Source organism: Ovis canadensis, chromosome 19 (genome assembly GCF_042477335.2).
Source record: "Ovis canadensis isolate MfBH-ARS-UI-01 breed Bighorn chromosome 19, ARS-UI_OviCan_v2, whole genome shotgun sequence".
Classification (NCBI taxonomy): Eukaryota; Metazoa; Chordata; class Mammalia; order Artiodactyla; family Bovidae; genus Ovis; species Ovis canadensis.
In genome coordinates, this window is record NC_091263.1 from 63,075,353 (window position 1) to 63,091,110 (window position 15,758).

Consider the following 15,758-nt stretch of genomic DNA (forward strand, 5'->3'; position numbering starts at 1 on the left):
CCAGGGATCAGGCTTGAGCTCCTGCGGTGGAAGCACTGAGTCTGAACCCCTGGACTAACAGAGACCCTCAGACCCCAGGCATATTAATCAGCGTGAGCTCTCCCTGAGGTTCTCCTCTCAGCACCGAGACCCAGCTCCACCCATGGCCTGCAAACTCCAGGGCTGGACGTCTCAGGCCAAGCAACCAGCAAGACAGAAACAGTCCCACTCACCGAAAAACAGAGAGAGAGACAAAAAATACGATACAGACGAAGGAGCAATGTAAAAGCCTACAAGACCAGGTAAATGAAGAGGAAACAGGCGAAACACCCGAAAAAGAGTTCAGAGAGCAACGACAGTAAAGCTGATCCTAAATCCCAGAAAGACAACGGAGGCACGGGTCGAGAAAATACCTGAAATGTACAAGGACCTAGAAGAGCTAAAGAGCAAACAAACAATGACGAGAAACGCCAGAACTGAAGTGAAAGATGCCCCGGAAGGAACTGAGAGCAGAGTAACTGAAGCAGAAGAAAAAATAAGATCGAAAGAACTGTTGAGCAGAATGAAGAAAAAAGAATCAAAATAAATAAGGACAGTCTCAGAGACCTCTGGGACATCATTAAACACACCAGCATTCAAATCGCAGGGGTCCTGGAAGGAGAGAAAGGGTCTGAGAAAATATTTGCAGAGATTATACTTGAAAATTTTTCTAACACAGGAAAAAGGCACCCAAGTCCAGACAGTCCCATACAGGATAAATCGGAGAAGATACATACAGAGACACATATTAATCAAAGCAACAAAAATTAAATTTTAAAAAAGGCAACAAATAATATACAAAGGAATCCCCGTAAGGTTATTAGCCGATTTTTCAGCAGAAAATCTGAAGGCCAGACAGGAGTGGCAAGATGTATTTAAAATGATGAAAGGGATAAATCTACAACCAAGATTAGGCTACCTGGCAAGGATATCATTCAGATTCAATGGATAAATCAAAAGCTTTACAGACAAGGGATTTCTCTGGCAATTAAAACTACACGCTTCCAGTGCATGGGGCCTGGACTCGATCTCTGGTCAAGGAAACAAGATTCCACATAATGAGGAACACAGCCAAAAAAAAGTTAAAAAAAAACTTTCAGACAAGCAAAAGCTAAGAGAATTCAGCACTACCCAATCGGGTTTATGACAAATGCTGAAAGAACTTCTCTAGGCTAAAAACACAAAGACAAGAAAGGACCCATTAAAAACAAATTCAAAGCAATTAAGAAAATGGTAATAGAAACACATATATCAATAATTACCTACAACGAAAATGGATAAAACGCTCCCACCAAGACACAGATTGACGAAATGGATGAAAAAACAAGACCTGTACTATCTAAAAGAAACCAACTTCAGACCTACAGTCATATACAGACTGAAAAAGAGGGGATGGAAAAAGATATATTCCATGCAAATGGAAATGAAAAGAAAGCTGGAATAGCATTACTCACAGCAGATAAAATAGACTTTAAAATAAAGACTGTTACAAGAGATAAGGAAGGCCAGTACATAATGAAGGGATCAATCTCACAAGGAGGTATAACAATTATAAATGTTTATTCGCCCAACACAGGAGCAACTCAATGCATAAGGCAAATGCTAAGAGCCACAAAGGGGAAAATCGACAGTAACAGAAACAGAAGGGAATTTACCACCCAACTTACACCACTGGACAGATCACCCAGACACAAAATAAATAAGGAAACACAATCTTTAAATAACACAACAGACCAGATAGACTTGATACTGACAGAATGTTCTACTCAAAAGTGGCAGAATACACTTTCTTCTCAAGTATACACGGTACATTCTCCAGGACAGATCACATCTTGGGTCACAAATCAAGGTTCACTAAATTTAAGAAAATAGAAATCATATCAAACATCTTTTCCAACCACAGCACTATGAGATTAGAAATCAATTATGGGGGAAAAAACTATGAAAAACACAGAAACACATGGAAGCTAAATAACATGCTACTAAATAACCAAGAAATCACTGAAGAAATAAAAAAAATACATAGAGGACTTCCTGGTGATCCAGCTGTTAAGACCTGCCTGCCAGCGCAGGGAAGCTGGGTTTGATCCTGGGTCTGGGAGGATTCCAGATGCTACAGGGAAACTAAGCCTGTGCACCCCAACTACGGAGCCCACATGCCACAAACTGGGCCCACGCCTCCCAACTGCTTAAGTCCACACAGTCCAAAGCCTGCGCGCCTCCACCACCGGGCCTGCTTGCTGCAACCGTGGAAACCCACGCGCCCTAGCAACCACGCTCCACAGCAAGAGAAGTCACCACACACAACCAGAGAGGGGCCCCCACACGCAACCAGAGAGGGGCCCCCACACGCAACCAGAGAGGGGCCCCCACACGCAACCAGAGAGGAGCCTCGCTCACTGCAGCTTGAGAAAGCCCACCCGCGCCAACAAAGACCCTGCGCAGCCATAAATGAATAAACAAACTAATTCAGAAAGATACATGCACCCCTATGTTCACAGAGCACAACACACAGAAGCCAAGACATGGAAACAGCTTAAATTCCCATGGACAGGTGAAGGGATAACGATGTGGTACATGGACACCACGGAGCGCTGCTCAGCCATAAAACAGAGCAAAACGATGTCACCTGAAGCCAACATGGGTGCTCTGAGAGATCATCACACTGAGTGAGGTGAGTCAGAAAGACCAAATGCCGGATGACGTCACTGACATGCAGACCGTGAAATGGGGCAAGCAGAGAGAGAGGGAGGAAGAAGAGAAGGACACAGAGAAAGACCCAGAGAGAAAACGGGAGACAAAGAAAGAGGGACGGTGGGAGAGAGAGGAAGAAAGGGAGGCAAGGAGACACCGACAGAGGCAGGGAGGGAAGGAGCTAGGGAGAAAGGGACAAGGGGAGAGAAGGAGAGAGAAGGAGAGAGAAGGCAGAGAGAGAGAATGAAGGGAGAAAAAGAGAGAGAGAGGGCTGGGGGGGGGGCGTGGGAAGGAAGTGAGAGAAAGATAAACAGAGAGACAGGGAGAGAGACTGAGAGAGGGTGGGAGGGAAGGAGAATTAGAGAAAGACAGAGAGAATAGGGAGTCAAGGAGAGACTAAGACGTACATAGGGAGTGAGAAAGAAAGAAAAAGATGCAGGGAGAGAAACACGACTGACAGAGAGAGGGAGAAAGAGGAAAGGACGCACAGAGAAAGGCAGAGGACCAGACAGAAAGAAGAAAGAGGGAATGGGGGGCGGGGAGAGGCACGGCGGGGGGGGGGGGGGGGGGGCGGGGGGGGGAGGGAGCGGGGGAGACAGAAAAGGACAGAGGAAGAGAGAGGGAAGGAGAGAGAGAGGCCAAGAGAGGAGGAGGGAGGGCGGGAAAAAGAAACAACAAAGAGGAAGAGAAACTGAGCAACAGGGCGAGAAAGAGAAAGGAGCAAAGAGAGAGAGAGAGAGGAGGAGGGAGGCACAGAGTCAGGGAGAGACAGGGAGACCAACAGACAGGGCGGGCAGCGGGGAGGGAGACAGGGAGGGACACAGACAAAGAGAGAGACCTAGACAGAGAGAGGCAGAGGGGAAAGGAGAGACAGACAGGGAGCAAAAAAACCAGAAAGGGAGAGAGACTGAGAGAGAGAGAGTCGGAGGGAGGGTGTAACAGAGAGAAGAGAGGGAGAGAGAGAAACAGAGAAAGAGAGGGAGACAGGGAGAGAGTCAGGGAGAGAGAGACAGATGGAGGGACGGAGGGGGAGACAGTGAAAGAGGGAGGGACAGAGAGAGAGAGAGGCACAGAGAGAGCGCAGGAAGCAAAGAGAGAAACAGAAAGAAAGAGGGAGGGATAAAGACCGACTGAGAGAGGGGGGAAGAGGAGGGAAAGAGACAGAGAGAAAGAGTGTGTGTGGGAGGAAGGGGGAGAGAGAGGAAAGTAGGGAGAAAGAGAGTGAGACAGAAAAAGGGAAAGGGAAGGAGGCAGGCAGAGCGGTGGTGGAGGTCAGAGAGACACAGAGACAGACCAGGAGAGAGACAAAGACCGAGAGAGAGGGAGGGAGGAAGGGAAACAGAGCAAGAAAGAGAGGCAGAGAGACCAAGAGGGAGCGGAACAGAAAGGGGCAGGATGGGAGAGGGGCAGAGACAGACAGGTGAAGAGACAGAAATGAAACAGGGAGGGAGAACGGCACAGACAGACCTGCCAACACAACGGCCTCACAGACACAGAGAACAGACTTTGAGTTGCAAAGTGGGAGGGGAAGAGGAGACAGACAGGGAGTTCCAGGTTAGCAGATGCAAACTCCGATGTTTACAATGAACACAAATGTCCCTGGTGGACCAGTGGTCAAGAATCTGCCTTCCAACGCAGGGAATGCAGGTTAGATCCCTGGTTGGGGACTAACATCACACGTGACACACGGCAACTAAACCAGCTGGTAACAACTAGAGAGCCTGTGAGCCTCAGCTACTTAGTACAGCCCGTGCTCTGCAACAAGACCAAGAGCTGCAACTAGAGAAAGCCCACACACTGCAGCGAAGACCCAGCTCAGGCCAAAAAGGATGGGTGAACAGCAGAGTCCTAATGTGTACTGCAGGGAACTAGATCTCCTGGGAGAACCATAACGGGAAACAACTTTAAAAAGAATGTGCACATATGTATAACTGGGTTACCTTACTGTACAGAAGAAATACACAGGAGAGGTCTTAATGACCCAGATAACCACAATGGTATGGTCACTCACCTAGAGCCAGACGTCCTGGAACGCAAAGTCAAGTAGGCCTTAGGAAGCATTACCACAAAGTTAGTGGAGGTGATGGAATTCCAACTGAACTATTTCAAATTCTAAAAGATGACGCTGTTAAAGTAGTGCACTCAATATGCCAGCAAATTTGGAAAACTCAGCGGTGGCCACAGACTGGACAAAGTCAGTTTTCATTCCAATTCCAAAGAAGGGCAATGCCAAGGAAAGTTCAAATTACTGCACAACTGCACTCATTTCACATGCTAGCAAGGTAATGCTCGAAATCCATCAAGCCAAATTTCAACAGTACGTGAACCAAAAACTTCCAGATGTACAAAATGGATTTAGAAAAGGCAGATGAACCAGAGATCAAATTGCCAACATCCACTGGATCACAGAAAAAGCAAGAGAATTCTAGAAAAAACACCTACTTGTGGTTCACTGACTACGCTAGTCTTTGACCATGTGGATCACAACAAACTGTGGAACATTTTTAAAGTGATGGGAATATCAGACCACTTTACCTGCCTCCTGAGAAATCTGTATGCAGGTCAAGAAGCAACAGTTAGAACCAGACGGAACGAGAGACTTGTTCAAAATGGGGAAAGGAGGACGTCAAGGCAGTATATTATCACCCTGTTTATTTAACTTATATGCAAAGTACATCATGCAAAATGCCGGGCTGGATGAAGTACAAGCTGGAATCAAGATTGCTGGGGGAAATGTCAATAACCTCAGATACACAGATGACACCACCCTTACCACAGAAAGTGAAGAGGAATTAAAGAGCCTCTTGATGAAGGTGAAAGACGAGCGTGAAAAAGCTGGCTTAAAACTCAGCATTCAGAAAATGAAGATCAAGGCATCCAGTGTCATCACTTCATGACAAATAGATGGGGAAACAATGGAAACAGCGACACATTTTATTTTCTTGGACTCCAAAATCACTGTGGACGGTGACTGCAGCCATGAAATTAAAAGACACTTGCTCCCTGGAAGGAAAGCTATGACCAACCTAGACAGCATGTTAAAAAGCAGTGACATCACTTTGCTGACGGAGGTCGTCTGTACAGTCAAAGCTACGGCTTTTCCAATAGTCACATACGAACGTGAGCGCTGAACCATAAAGAAGGCTGAGCGCTGAACAATTGATGTTTTTGAACTGTGATGCTGGAGAAGACTCTTGAGAGTCCCTTGGACTGCAAGGAGATCAAACCAGTCAATTCTAAAGGAAATCAACCCTGATTATTCACTGGAAGAACTGATGCTGAAGCTCCAATACTTTGGCCACCTGATGCGGACAACTCATTGGGAAAGACTCTGATGCTGGGAAAGATTGAAGGCAGGAGGAGAAGGGGACGACAGAGGATGAGACGGTTGGATGGCATCACTGACTCAATGGACCTCAGTCTGGGCAAACTGGACATAGTGAAGGACAGGGAAGCCTGGCGTGCTGCAGTCCATGAAGTCGTAAAGAGTCAGACACAACTGAGCAACTGAACAACAACAAGGCCCTCCCATCAGGAAGTTTACGCAAGCCTCTTAGCCTCCTCCATCAGAGGGCAGAGAGAAGAAGCAAGAAGAACCACAGTCCCACAGCAGCTAAAACAAAAACCGCATTACAGAAAAGCTAATCAGCGTGAAAAAGCAGAAATCTATGTCCCAGATGAAGGGACAAGATAAAACCCCAGAAAAGCAACTGCATGAAGTGGAGACAGGCAACCCTGCAGAAAAAGAATGGAGGCAAAGAATGAGAAGATCCGAGAAATGCTCACCAAAGACCCAGAACTAAAGAGCACACAGAGAGAGACGGACAGTACACTGGGAGGAATCAACGGCAGAATAACTGGGGCAGAACAGGTGAACGCCCCCAAGGAGAGAATAGTGGAAATCACTGCCGCAGAACAGAACATAGAAACAAAGATGGAGGATGAGTGAAGACAGCCCAAGAGACCTCTGGGACAACAGTGAACGCACAAACATTCGCACTGTAAGGGTCCCAGAAGGAGAAGAGAGAAAGCACCTGAGAAATTATTTGGAGAGAGAATAGCTGAAAATTTCTGTAACATCAGAAAGGAAATAGTCAACCAAGTCCAGGAAGCACAGAGAGTCCCAGGCAGGAGAAACCCAAGGCGGAACACAGCGAGACACACAGTAATCAAACTGACAAAAATTAAAGACAGAAATAAAGTATTAAAAGTAACACAGGAAAAACGACAAATAACAGACAAGGGAACTCCCATCAGGCTATCAGCTGATTTCTCAACAGAAACTCTACAAGCCAGATGGGAACAGCACGACAGATTTAAAGTGATGAAAGGGAAGAACCTAAAACCAAGAATATTCTACCTAGCAGGACTCTCCTTCAGATTTGACGGAGAAATCAAAAGCTTTCCAGACAAGCAAAAGTTAAGAGAATTCAGCACCACCAAAAAAGCTTTACACCAAAAACACCAAGGCAGGAAACCAAGAGAAGGAAAAGACCTACCCAAAGAAAATAAACCCAGAACAATTAAGAAAATGATAATAGGGCCATATATATCGATAATTATCTTAAATGCAAATAGATTAAACGCACCAACCGAAAGACACAGCAGATGAAAACCTGTGGATGTATGCACTTCCACTTATCAAATGACTCTGCTTGACCCCCAAATTGTAATTATTTTACATTGTTAGGTTAATCATGTTCCCCTTATGGCTTGCAATTGTAATTAGCTTTTATTTTTTGTCTACTGATTCTGCAAACTGATAAACATCTTTCACTAATGTGATTATGTAAGTATTAATCACTTAATACCATTGTATCATGACTGGTCAACAAAAATATCTTTATCTATATCACCAGAACTACCATTCAATAGAAAAACCTGTAATCCCTTTTTAAAATCCAAATACATATCAGAGTTACCTCAGAATTTTTTGAAAAATACAAACGCCCAGGTCCTGCTTTTTCACCAGAGCTCCAGATACGTTTCTGATGAGCAGACGTGCTGAAATGTTGACTACTGGGCTACACAAGGCTCTTTCACTCTCATCTGCTTTGCTTCACTTTCTGTATTTCATATTCAGTGCTCTCATTTCATTCAGCTTATGTTTTCCAGCTCCTCCATCTCTTTTTTTTTTCATGTTCTTTCTCAAACCTTTACCAGTTCAGTTGCTCAGTCATGTCCGACTCTTTGAGACCTCATGGACCGCAGCATGCCAAGCCTCCCTGTCCATCACCAACTCCCAGAGTTTACCCAAACCCATGTCCATTGAGTTGTGATGTCATCCAACCATCTCATCCTCTGTCATCCCCTTCTCCTCCCGCCTTCAATCTTTCTCAGCGTCAGGGTCTTTTCAAATGAGTCAGTTCTTCGCATGAGGTGGCCAAAATATTGGAGTTTCAGCTTTAGCATCAGTCCTTCCAATGAATATTGAGGACTGATCTCCTTCAGAATGGACTGGTTGGATCCTGCAGTCCAAGGGACTCTCAAGAGCCTTCTCCAACACCACAGTTCAAAAGCATCAATTCTTCTGTGCTCAGCCTTCTTTATAGTCCAACTCTCACATCCATACATGACCACTGGAAAAACCATATCCTTGACTACATGGACCTTTGTTGGCAAAGTAATGTCTAAACCTTTATCAAGGGTAGTGAAAAAGCTCTTTTCCACTGTAAACTGATACAGCCACTGTGGACAACAGTCTGAAGGTTTCTTAAGAAACTAAAAGTAGAACTACCACATGAGCCAGTAGCCCCACTCCTGGGCATATACCCTGAGAAAACCGTCAATTCAAGGTGACACGTGTACCCCAATATTCACTGCAGCACTGTTTACAGCAGCCGAGACAGGGAAGCAACCCAAACGTCCATCGGCAGAGGAACGGGGAAAGGCGTGATACACAGTGGAGCATCACTCAGCCACTAAAAAGAACGACGCAACTCCACCTGCAGCAACACGGACGGGCCTAGGGAGCGCCACACCGCGCGAAGCGAGTCAGCCAGAGAGAAATGCCGCATGGCGTCCCGCACAGGCAGAATCGAGAGAGAGATGATGCCAGTGGCCTTATCTGAAAACCAGAAAGCAGACTGAAGGGCTTGGAGAACTTGGAGAATTGCCAGAGGGGAAGGGATAGTTACAGAGTTTGGGATAAACATGTAAACACTGCTAAATTTAACACGGATAAGCAGCCAGGTCCTACTGTACAGCACAGGGAACCAGTGTCATGTGGCAGCCTGGCTCAGAGGGGCAAGAATGGATACACGTGTACGTACGGCTGGACCCCTTAGCTGTCCACCTGAAACTACCACAATGATAACCAGCTAAACTCCCAAAATAAATTATAAAGTTTAATAATAAAAAAGGGATGAAATTAGAAAAAAAAGCTTTTGTACATAAAAAATACATATATATATTTTTTAGAAACTGTTTAGAATTTAGACTTATGAAATTTTGCCTAAGTAAAAAATTTACAACATTTTGATTCCACTTGTTTAATTTAGTATGAATAGAATGCTAGATTTCTATTTAAAAAAAATAGATGTGAACAAGCAACAAAGGTTTACTGTACAGCATAGGAACCTGTAGTCAGAATCTTGTAATAACCTATAAGGGAAAGTAATTTCAAAACCAGTATATCTGTATATGCATAACTGAATCACACACAAAAAAGAATTCTACTTTTTGAAATTTAGTAATGTTTATCTTTTTGCCAGTTTCTTTAGATGTTCTATGGACATCCAATAACAATGTATGAGATACAAAATTTTACATGTATTCATGTAGGATACAAGATTAACATAAATATAAATACAAATCTACTATAGTTTAATTATTATTCAAGATGATCCTCTTATTTTTCCTACATTTAATAGAATATACTCACAGAAATGTTAATATGTTTCACTATGATTATAATTTTTTTTCTTTTCCCTTCTATTTCTTCTGATTTTTGCTTTCTGTATCTTTCTTTCTTTGCTGTCAGGAGTCTAATAGGTTACGATGTCAATCTTGTTTGTGAATTGTACCTGTTATCATTAAATCATCTTTGCCTCATTAAAAAATATATAAATTTTTTAAAAAAAGAGAATGGAACAATCATTTTTAAATCACAGATTGTACAAAACAGGCAATGGACTAAACTGGCCTTGACATGCTGACCCCTAGTACAGGATAACACTTGTGAAAAGCAAATTTAGGGATTAGAACTGTCAAACAGACCAGAGCCCATTTCATCTGTTTGTTTATTCAAAGGAAGACCTAACTCTATGCAACTTCCATGAACAGATTTTTCACACAATCTCGGTTACTACCAGCCCATGCTGAGCACATGCAGAAGGCCCCGAGTGTCTTCCACAACAGCCTCTGCCCTACCTCACACCGCCAACAGCTCCTGGCACGTCCCTTAAATCATCAGAAGGTGCCTGCCAGGAAAGGAAACACAGTCAGCCCCCACCTGCCCAGCCACGCCCTGGCAATCACCAGGTACCAGCTCTGAGCCCTCCCTCATGGCCCTGCAGGAAGCACCTCGCTATCCCCACTCCACCTTGTGGTGGATCCTGGGGCCCCGAGAGACAGAGTCACCCAGTTACCCTGCCAATGCGCAGCAGGGCTGAGGCTCCCACCTGGGTCTGACTCCAGTCCACGCTTCCAACCTCTGGACCAGAGCCTCTCACCCTCCACAGCTCAGCTTGTGCCTCTGGGTCTGGCACCTGAACGTTCCCTGTACCATACCAGAGTCTGTGTGGACTGTCTACCAATCTGGTATTGGGCCAGAAGAGGACATGGTGAGCAGAGGCTGTGTAGGGCCTGGCAAGGCCTCCCAGTGGTCTCTGGACAGCAGAGAAGACCTAGGGCTCAGAAGCCTCCTACTGTGCCCGTGGGTGAAGGGAGAGTGCTGGGGAGTGCTGGGACAGAGCGGAACTGCCCACTGCCCCAGTGCCACGGGGCCATGACCGTGCTGGTGAGCAAAGACAGGGGTGGGCAGGCTCGGACACCAAGCACACTCCCCACACACACAGCAAACGAGCCCCTCGCACACCCGCCGGCCTCTTTCTCCCAGAGACACAGGAATTAGCTCAGGGACCCTCAGTAGCAGCCACAGGGGAGGTAACAAAGTCACAATGTATCCCAGAATACCAGGCTGATGAGCAGAAATGGGCAAAATGGCCCAGAGGTGCCAGACAGCAGTGGAGAAACTTCTTGATGGGTTTGGAATGCAAATAAGCCCCCCCACCCCCAGGACCTTCTGAACTGCCTTCCTCAGGAAGTCTTCACAGGCACTAAGGGTTACCTGGCTTCACCCCCTAGGACCCAGTGAGAGAAAACTGCCTATCCCCATCAGCCCAGAGAGAGAGACAGACACACAGATGCTAACTGAACAGACCCTGAACCACACAGCAGAGCGCTCCAAGCACTGGCCACACCTGCCACGACTCCAGACCGGCCACCTCCTACTTGCAGACAGCTGGAGGCAGGAGAGCAGGCCACAGGGTCACCAACCCCGGGGAGCAGGAGGAGGAGGTTACCTGTCCCGCAGGAATGGACTCCAAGGAATCAGAGCATCCTCCCACAATGGACCGGTCCTCAGGAGTCAGACTGTCGGTGGACGAGAGGCTGCTGGCCAGGGCCTCCTCTTGCACGAACATGATTCCTAGAGAGACCAGGGGAAGGCGGGTGGGGCAGGCGGGGCAGGAGAGCAGCCATTCAACAAACGGGGCTGCATCCTCAGGCTACAGCATGGCTGGGGGCTAATCAGAGCCCCCAAATCCAGGCAAGTGGACTACAGAAGAAGATGTTACAACCAAAACCTTAAAATAACTAGAGAACGAGCGCCCGCTCATCTAATCTCAGGAAGGGAATTTCTGAGCCTGAATCCAAAGAAAGAACTTGAGCTGTGACTACATATAACTAAACTTCTGTAAGAAAAAAAAAAAAAAACTTGAATGAAATGAGAAAAAAGTGCTCACAGTATTTGTCAAAGGCTTGTATGTTTACTCTATAAAATGCTCTTACAGATAACAAAAAATGGGGGAAAGAAATGCCACTAGGAGGCTGCAAAGAATGAATAGACATTCCACAAAAGAACAGCCAGTGGGCATGACACAGGACCGAGCTCACCCTCCTGAACCATCCAAGGGAGTTTTGCCTCTCACTTCAGCAAAGGTCAGGCTGTGTGGCCTAACTGGGCAGAGGCAGGTTCTGCGGGGCGAGTTGCCCCGCCTGTTCAGAGAGCAGTTTGGCAAAATTTCCAGGAGTCTTACACGTGTTTGCTCCTACAGCCTCTTCCTGGGGACAGAGCTGAAGCCTCTCCACCCCACCACCCAACAGCCCTGGGAAGCTCTGCGGATCCAGGAGTCCCGGACCCCTCATCAGAAGGCCAGGCCTGCTTGCTGGCTCGGGTTTCCTCCCGGGCTGGCAAGGACAACCCAGGCCCAGCTTCCCACAGGACGCACCCCACTGACTCTCCCCAAGGCCACCGCCCATGGGCAGCACGCTCTGACTCATTCCGGCTGTTTTTAAAGCCTGCTGAGGTTGTTGTATGAATTCAGCTCATCTGGGTCCATTATTTCACTCCAAACATTTCCTAGACTTGTTGAGGGTAAAATGTTTTTTAACTTTCTCCTAAATGCAGCTGGTTAAATGAATGCTGGGTGTCAACCCCTAATTCCACCAAAATCTCAAGGAGGCCAGGGCTTGCCTCCATAGCCTGACTTTACCACCAGTCACCACGGCCCAACAAAATGACTGAGAGAGAGCTCACAGAGCCCCACACCCTTGTCCAGCTCAGTTGCGGCCTGGGGTCAGGACTACCTGCACAGCCCAGGTCCTCTACTCATGGGCTGGGCAGGCAGATGGTCCAAATCCAGACCCGGCGCCCACCCCCCCCCACCCTGACCAGAGCAAAGCAGCAGGGGCTGTGCGCAGGCAGGAAGGGCGGCAGGCACACAGCCAGGCATGAGGCATGCTATTCTCTCCCGGAATCCACCCCCTCCTCCCTCACGCGCTCAGATCCTACCATCCTTTGAGAATCACCTCACATACACCTCCAGAGCAAAATCCTCGCTGCTCTAGACAGACCTTTCACAAATGCCCCAAATCCTTCTGCCCCATTCTCCCTTGGGGGTACAGCTCAGCTTCCCAAGAGGCTCCAAGTTTCTCAGGGGACTGTCCTGGTCATCTGGAAACCCTCCAACACACACACAGGTGGGGAGCCCTTACTGGCCGCTTCTGATGGACCAGCAGTGCCAAGTGCTTCCCCCGCGTCAGCTCGCGCACGCCTCCCATTATTTACCACAGCCCATCAAATCTAAGACGCGGAGACGTGGCGCCATCTTGGTCTTAGCAGGCGTCCGCGGAAGGTGTTCCCCCAACTCCATCACGAATAGTAGCTGGCTGACAGCAACTATGAGATGCCACTGACTGAAAGACGCGTCTCAACTTCAGAGGCACAAGGTGGGAATGCGTGCATCTTAGAGTTGACGAAGTAGGGCAGAGAAAACAGAGCTTCTGGAGGCGACAAGTTGCTTCGGGGACCACAGCCAGGGAAGCTGGGATGTAAACTCAGGGGACCCAGGCCAGGCGCCTGCTCTCCTAACCACGTCTCTACAGCCTCCTCTCAGCCCCTGGACCTGGCCTGGCTGGAGAATCAACTCCGACACTTCCCACATCAGTCCCTACGGCCACAGCCCTCCATGGCGCCAACAAGCTGGGCTGGCAGGTCCTGAGGTGACCAGAGGCCTGGTGTTTAATGGATAGTGTCCCCTCCTGGCGGGCCTCCGGGGGTGGGGGACAGCTTACTCATAAGTATGTCCACTTCTACAAAAACGGGTGGGAGCAAAGCTGCTCCCTACAGGAAGAAATCCTTGCCCATCCAGGCAAGGTCCAGCAGCACATGACTGGACACGAATTTCTGTGGATTCCTCCACACTAGCAACAAGCAGCAGCATTTTCCTGTCACTACCCTCCCAAACCCTGTTTGGAGCTGAGGAAATGTGAATAGGGACAGTCTTTCTGCTTCCTTCCTGGACTGTGGTCTGTACAAACAAGTGGTCAGAAAGGGCCACTCAGGGGACAGGACAGGGGACATCAGAATGCCTAGATGGGGCCCAACCTTTGTTGTTTCTCACCAAAAGGAAAGAGATGTGCACACAGAGACATCCACTGCAGTTTTATTTGTAAGAGGATCTGGAGACAACGTCTAAATGTGCAGTAGAAGGACCGGGAAAGGAAGGGGGAGGACTACAGTGAGCCACTGCATGGTGTGCCCCGGAGCGGGGCCAGCGAAGGGGACCGAGTCTGGCTCTGGCTGCTGCAGAGGCTTCGCCACCAAAGGCGGGCCGCCCACAGCTGCAGCTGCGGGGGCAGACACCTCCCTCGCCACCCACAGCTCACTCGCTTGCGCACACTCACTGATTTCTTGCCTCGACAAAGGCAGACTGGGAACTGGTGGGTCCCCAGCCTGGTAGGCCAGCCGCACCTCCCGGTCCCCAGAGCCTAGCCACGCAGACCCCTGCAGGCCCCAGGGCTGTGCCGGGCCGTGTGCGGCGGGGAGGAGGCCTGAGGAGGGCTCTGGCCGCTCGACAGGAGACAGGTCAGGGAAGCATCTTCAAAGTGATACAGGCCCCCTCCCCTTTTACATAAAAAAAAAAAAAAAAAGAAATAGAAAACCAGAATTTCTCAATCAAGAATGTTACAAAAGCAAACATGGCGACTCCGGCACCGCTGTGCCCCGTCCACTCTCTGGCTCGCGTCCACGGCTGCGACCTTGGTGAGCTGCCCTGCACAGGCTTTCTGACTTCACCCAGCATTCCTCATATCCCACCTTCCCCGCTCGGTGGCACTGGCTGCAGGAAACTCCGGACCACGGCTTAACCTCCCTCTCTCTCTCATGCCCGCCGTGGCCCATGTTTTGCTGGCAGAAACAGCGCTGCGCCGAGCATTTCACCTCCCCCTTCCCTGTTATCTTAACCCGCTAAGATAAAATCCCCACCAGCGGGGTTACCAAGTCAAGGGGTGGGAACGTTTTTCTGGCTCTTGAAACATAGGGTCAAACTGTTTTCCCAAGACCTCACACCAAGTTCTCCAACTCCAGGAGCCCGGGTGGGCGGCGTTCCTTCCTGTGTGTCCCGAGCCTTGGCTCCACTCGGGACGGCACACCCTCCCCTCTTCCGTGGGGGCCGGGCCAGCAGACACTCATGGGACCTGCTTCACTCACTCATCTCCGAGGATGCCTGGGTTCAGAGGTGAAAGCCCTTTGAAAACGCTAAGACAGTGGGTCGGTGAAAGGGATTGGTCTTCCATGGGTCCACCAACAGCCCATCTCGGCCCCACCAACACAGCGTTCGGGGCTGGGTCACACTCCCAGGGCCACGGCGATGAGGCACATTCCCCACACAGGGACGGGGCGGGGGGCCACCTGACTCAGGGAAGTAACCAGGAGGCCTGGCTTCTCATTAACAGGCAGCCAGCCTGCCCACACTGCCTGCAGGAGCTTGGGGTCCTTATGGGCCAGTAGCCCCGAGCGTGTTCAAAGAGCACACCCCACAGTACCCTAGAGGAACGGGGAGTCTTCACTGAGCAAACTGAGAAATCAAGCCAGGCAACCCCCAGCCATGCGCCTCCCCAGGAGGGGCTGGTGTGCAGACAGCACCATGCCCTCCCTGCGTCCAAACCCGCTCCCCCAACCCCAGCCCAGCTGGGGGCCTGGGCAGGGCCTGTGCAGCTCTGTCAGGGAGGCAGACACACACACATGGTTACCTTGGTTGGAGAGGATGGGCTGGGGCAGGGAGGCAGAGGTGGGAGCCGCGCTGGGTGGGGAGCTGCTGGGTCTGACGCAGGGGGCAGCAGAGAGCCGAGCATCCTCGCTGACCTGAGGGGGAGTGCTGAGTCAGCCGGGCAGAGGTGAAAGATCCAGGAGAGCAGAACTGGGCAGAGCCAGAGATGTGAGGAAGAGCTTACGGTGCTCACACACATACACACACACGCATCGGTGACACGGAGGACCTCGACTAACCCTCAGCAACCCCACGAGACAGGTCCGACGGCCA

The 15,758-nt window shown here is 49.0% G+C and overlaps 1 protein-coding gene across 3 annotated transcripts in view; it reads right to left on the reverse strand.

Annotated features, from left to right (window-relative positions):
* NISCH (nischarin) overlaps positions 1–15,758 on the reverse strand; it is a 57,943-nt gene that overhangs the window by 22,348 nt on the left and 19,837 nt on the right. For 2 of the 3 annotated variants that reach the window (XM_069562129.1, XM_069562127.1), the window contains exons 13-15: positions 15,469–15,580; positions 11,238–11,362; positions 10,084–10,133 (exon numbers count right to left, since the gene is read on the reverse strand). In XM_069562129.1, coding sequence (XP_069418230.1) covers positions 10,084–10,133; positions 11,238–11,362; positions 15,469–15,580 — 287 coding nt within the window. Of the gene's footprint in view, positions 1–10,083; positions 10,134–11,237; positions 11,363–13,864; positions 14,943–15,468; positions 15,581–15,758 lie in introns of those variants that run through there. The other variant, XM_069562130.1, reaches the window with a different exon arrangement.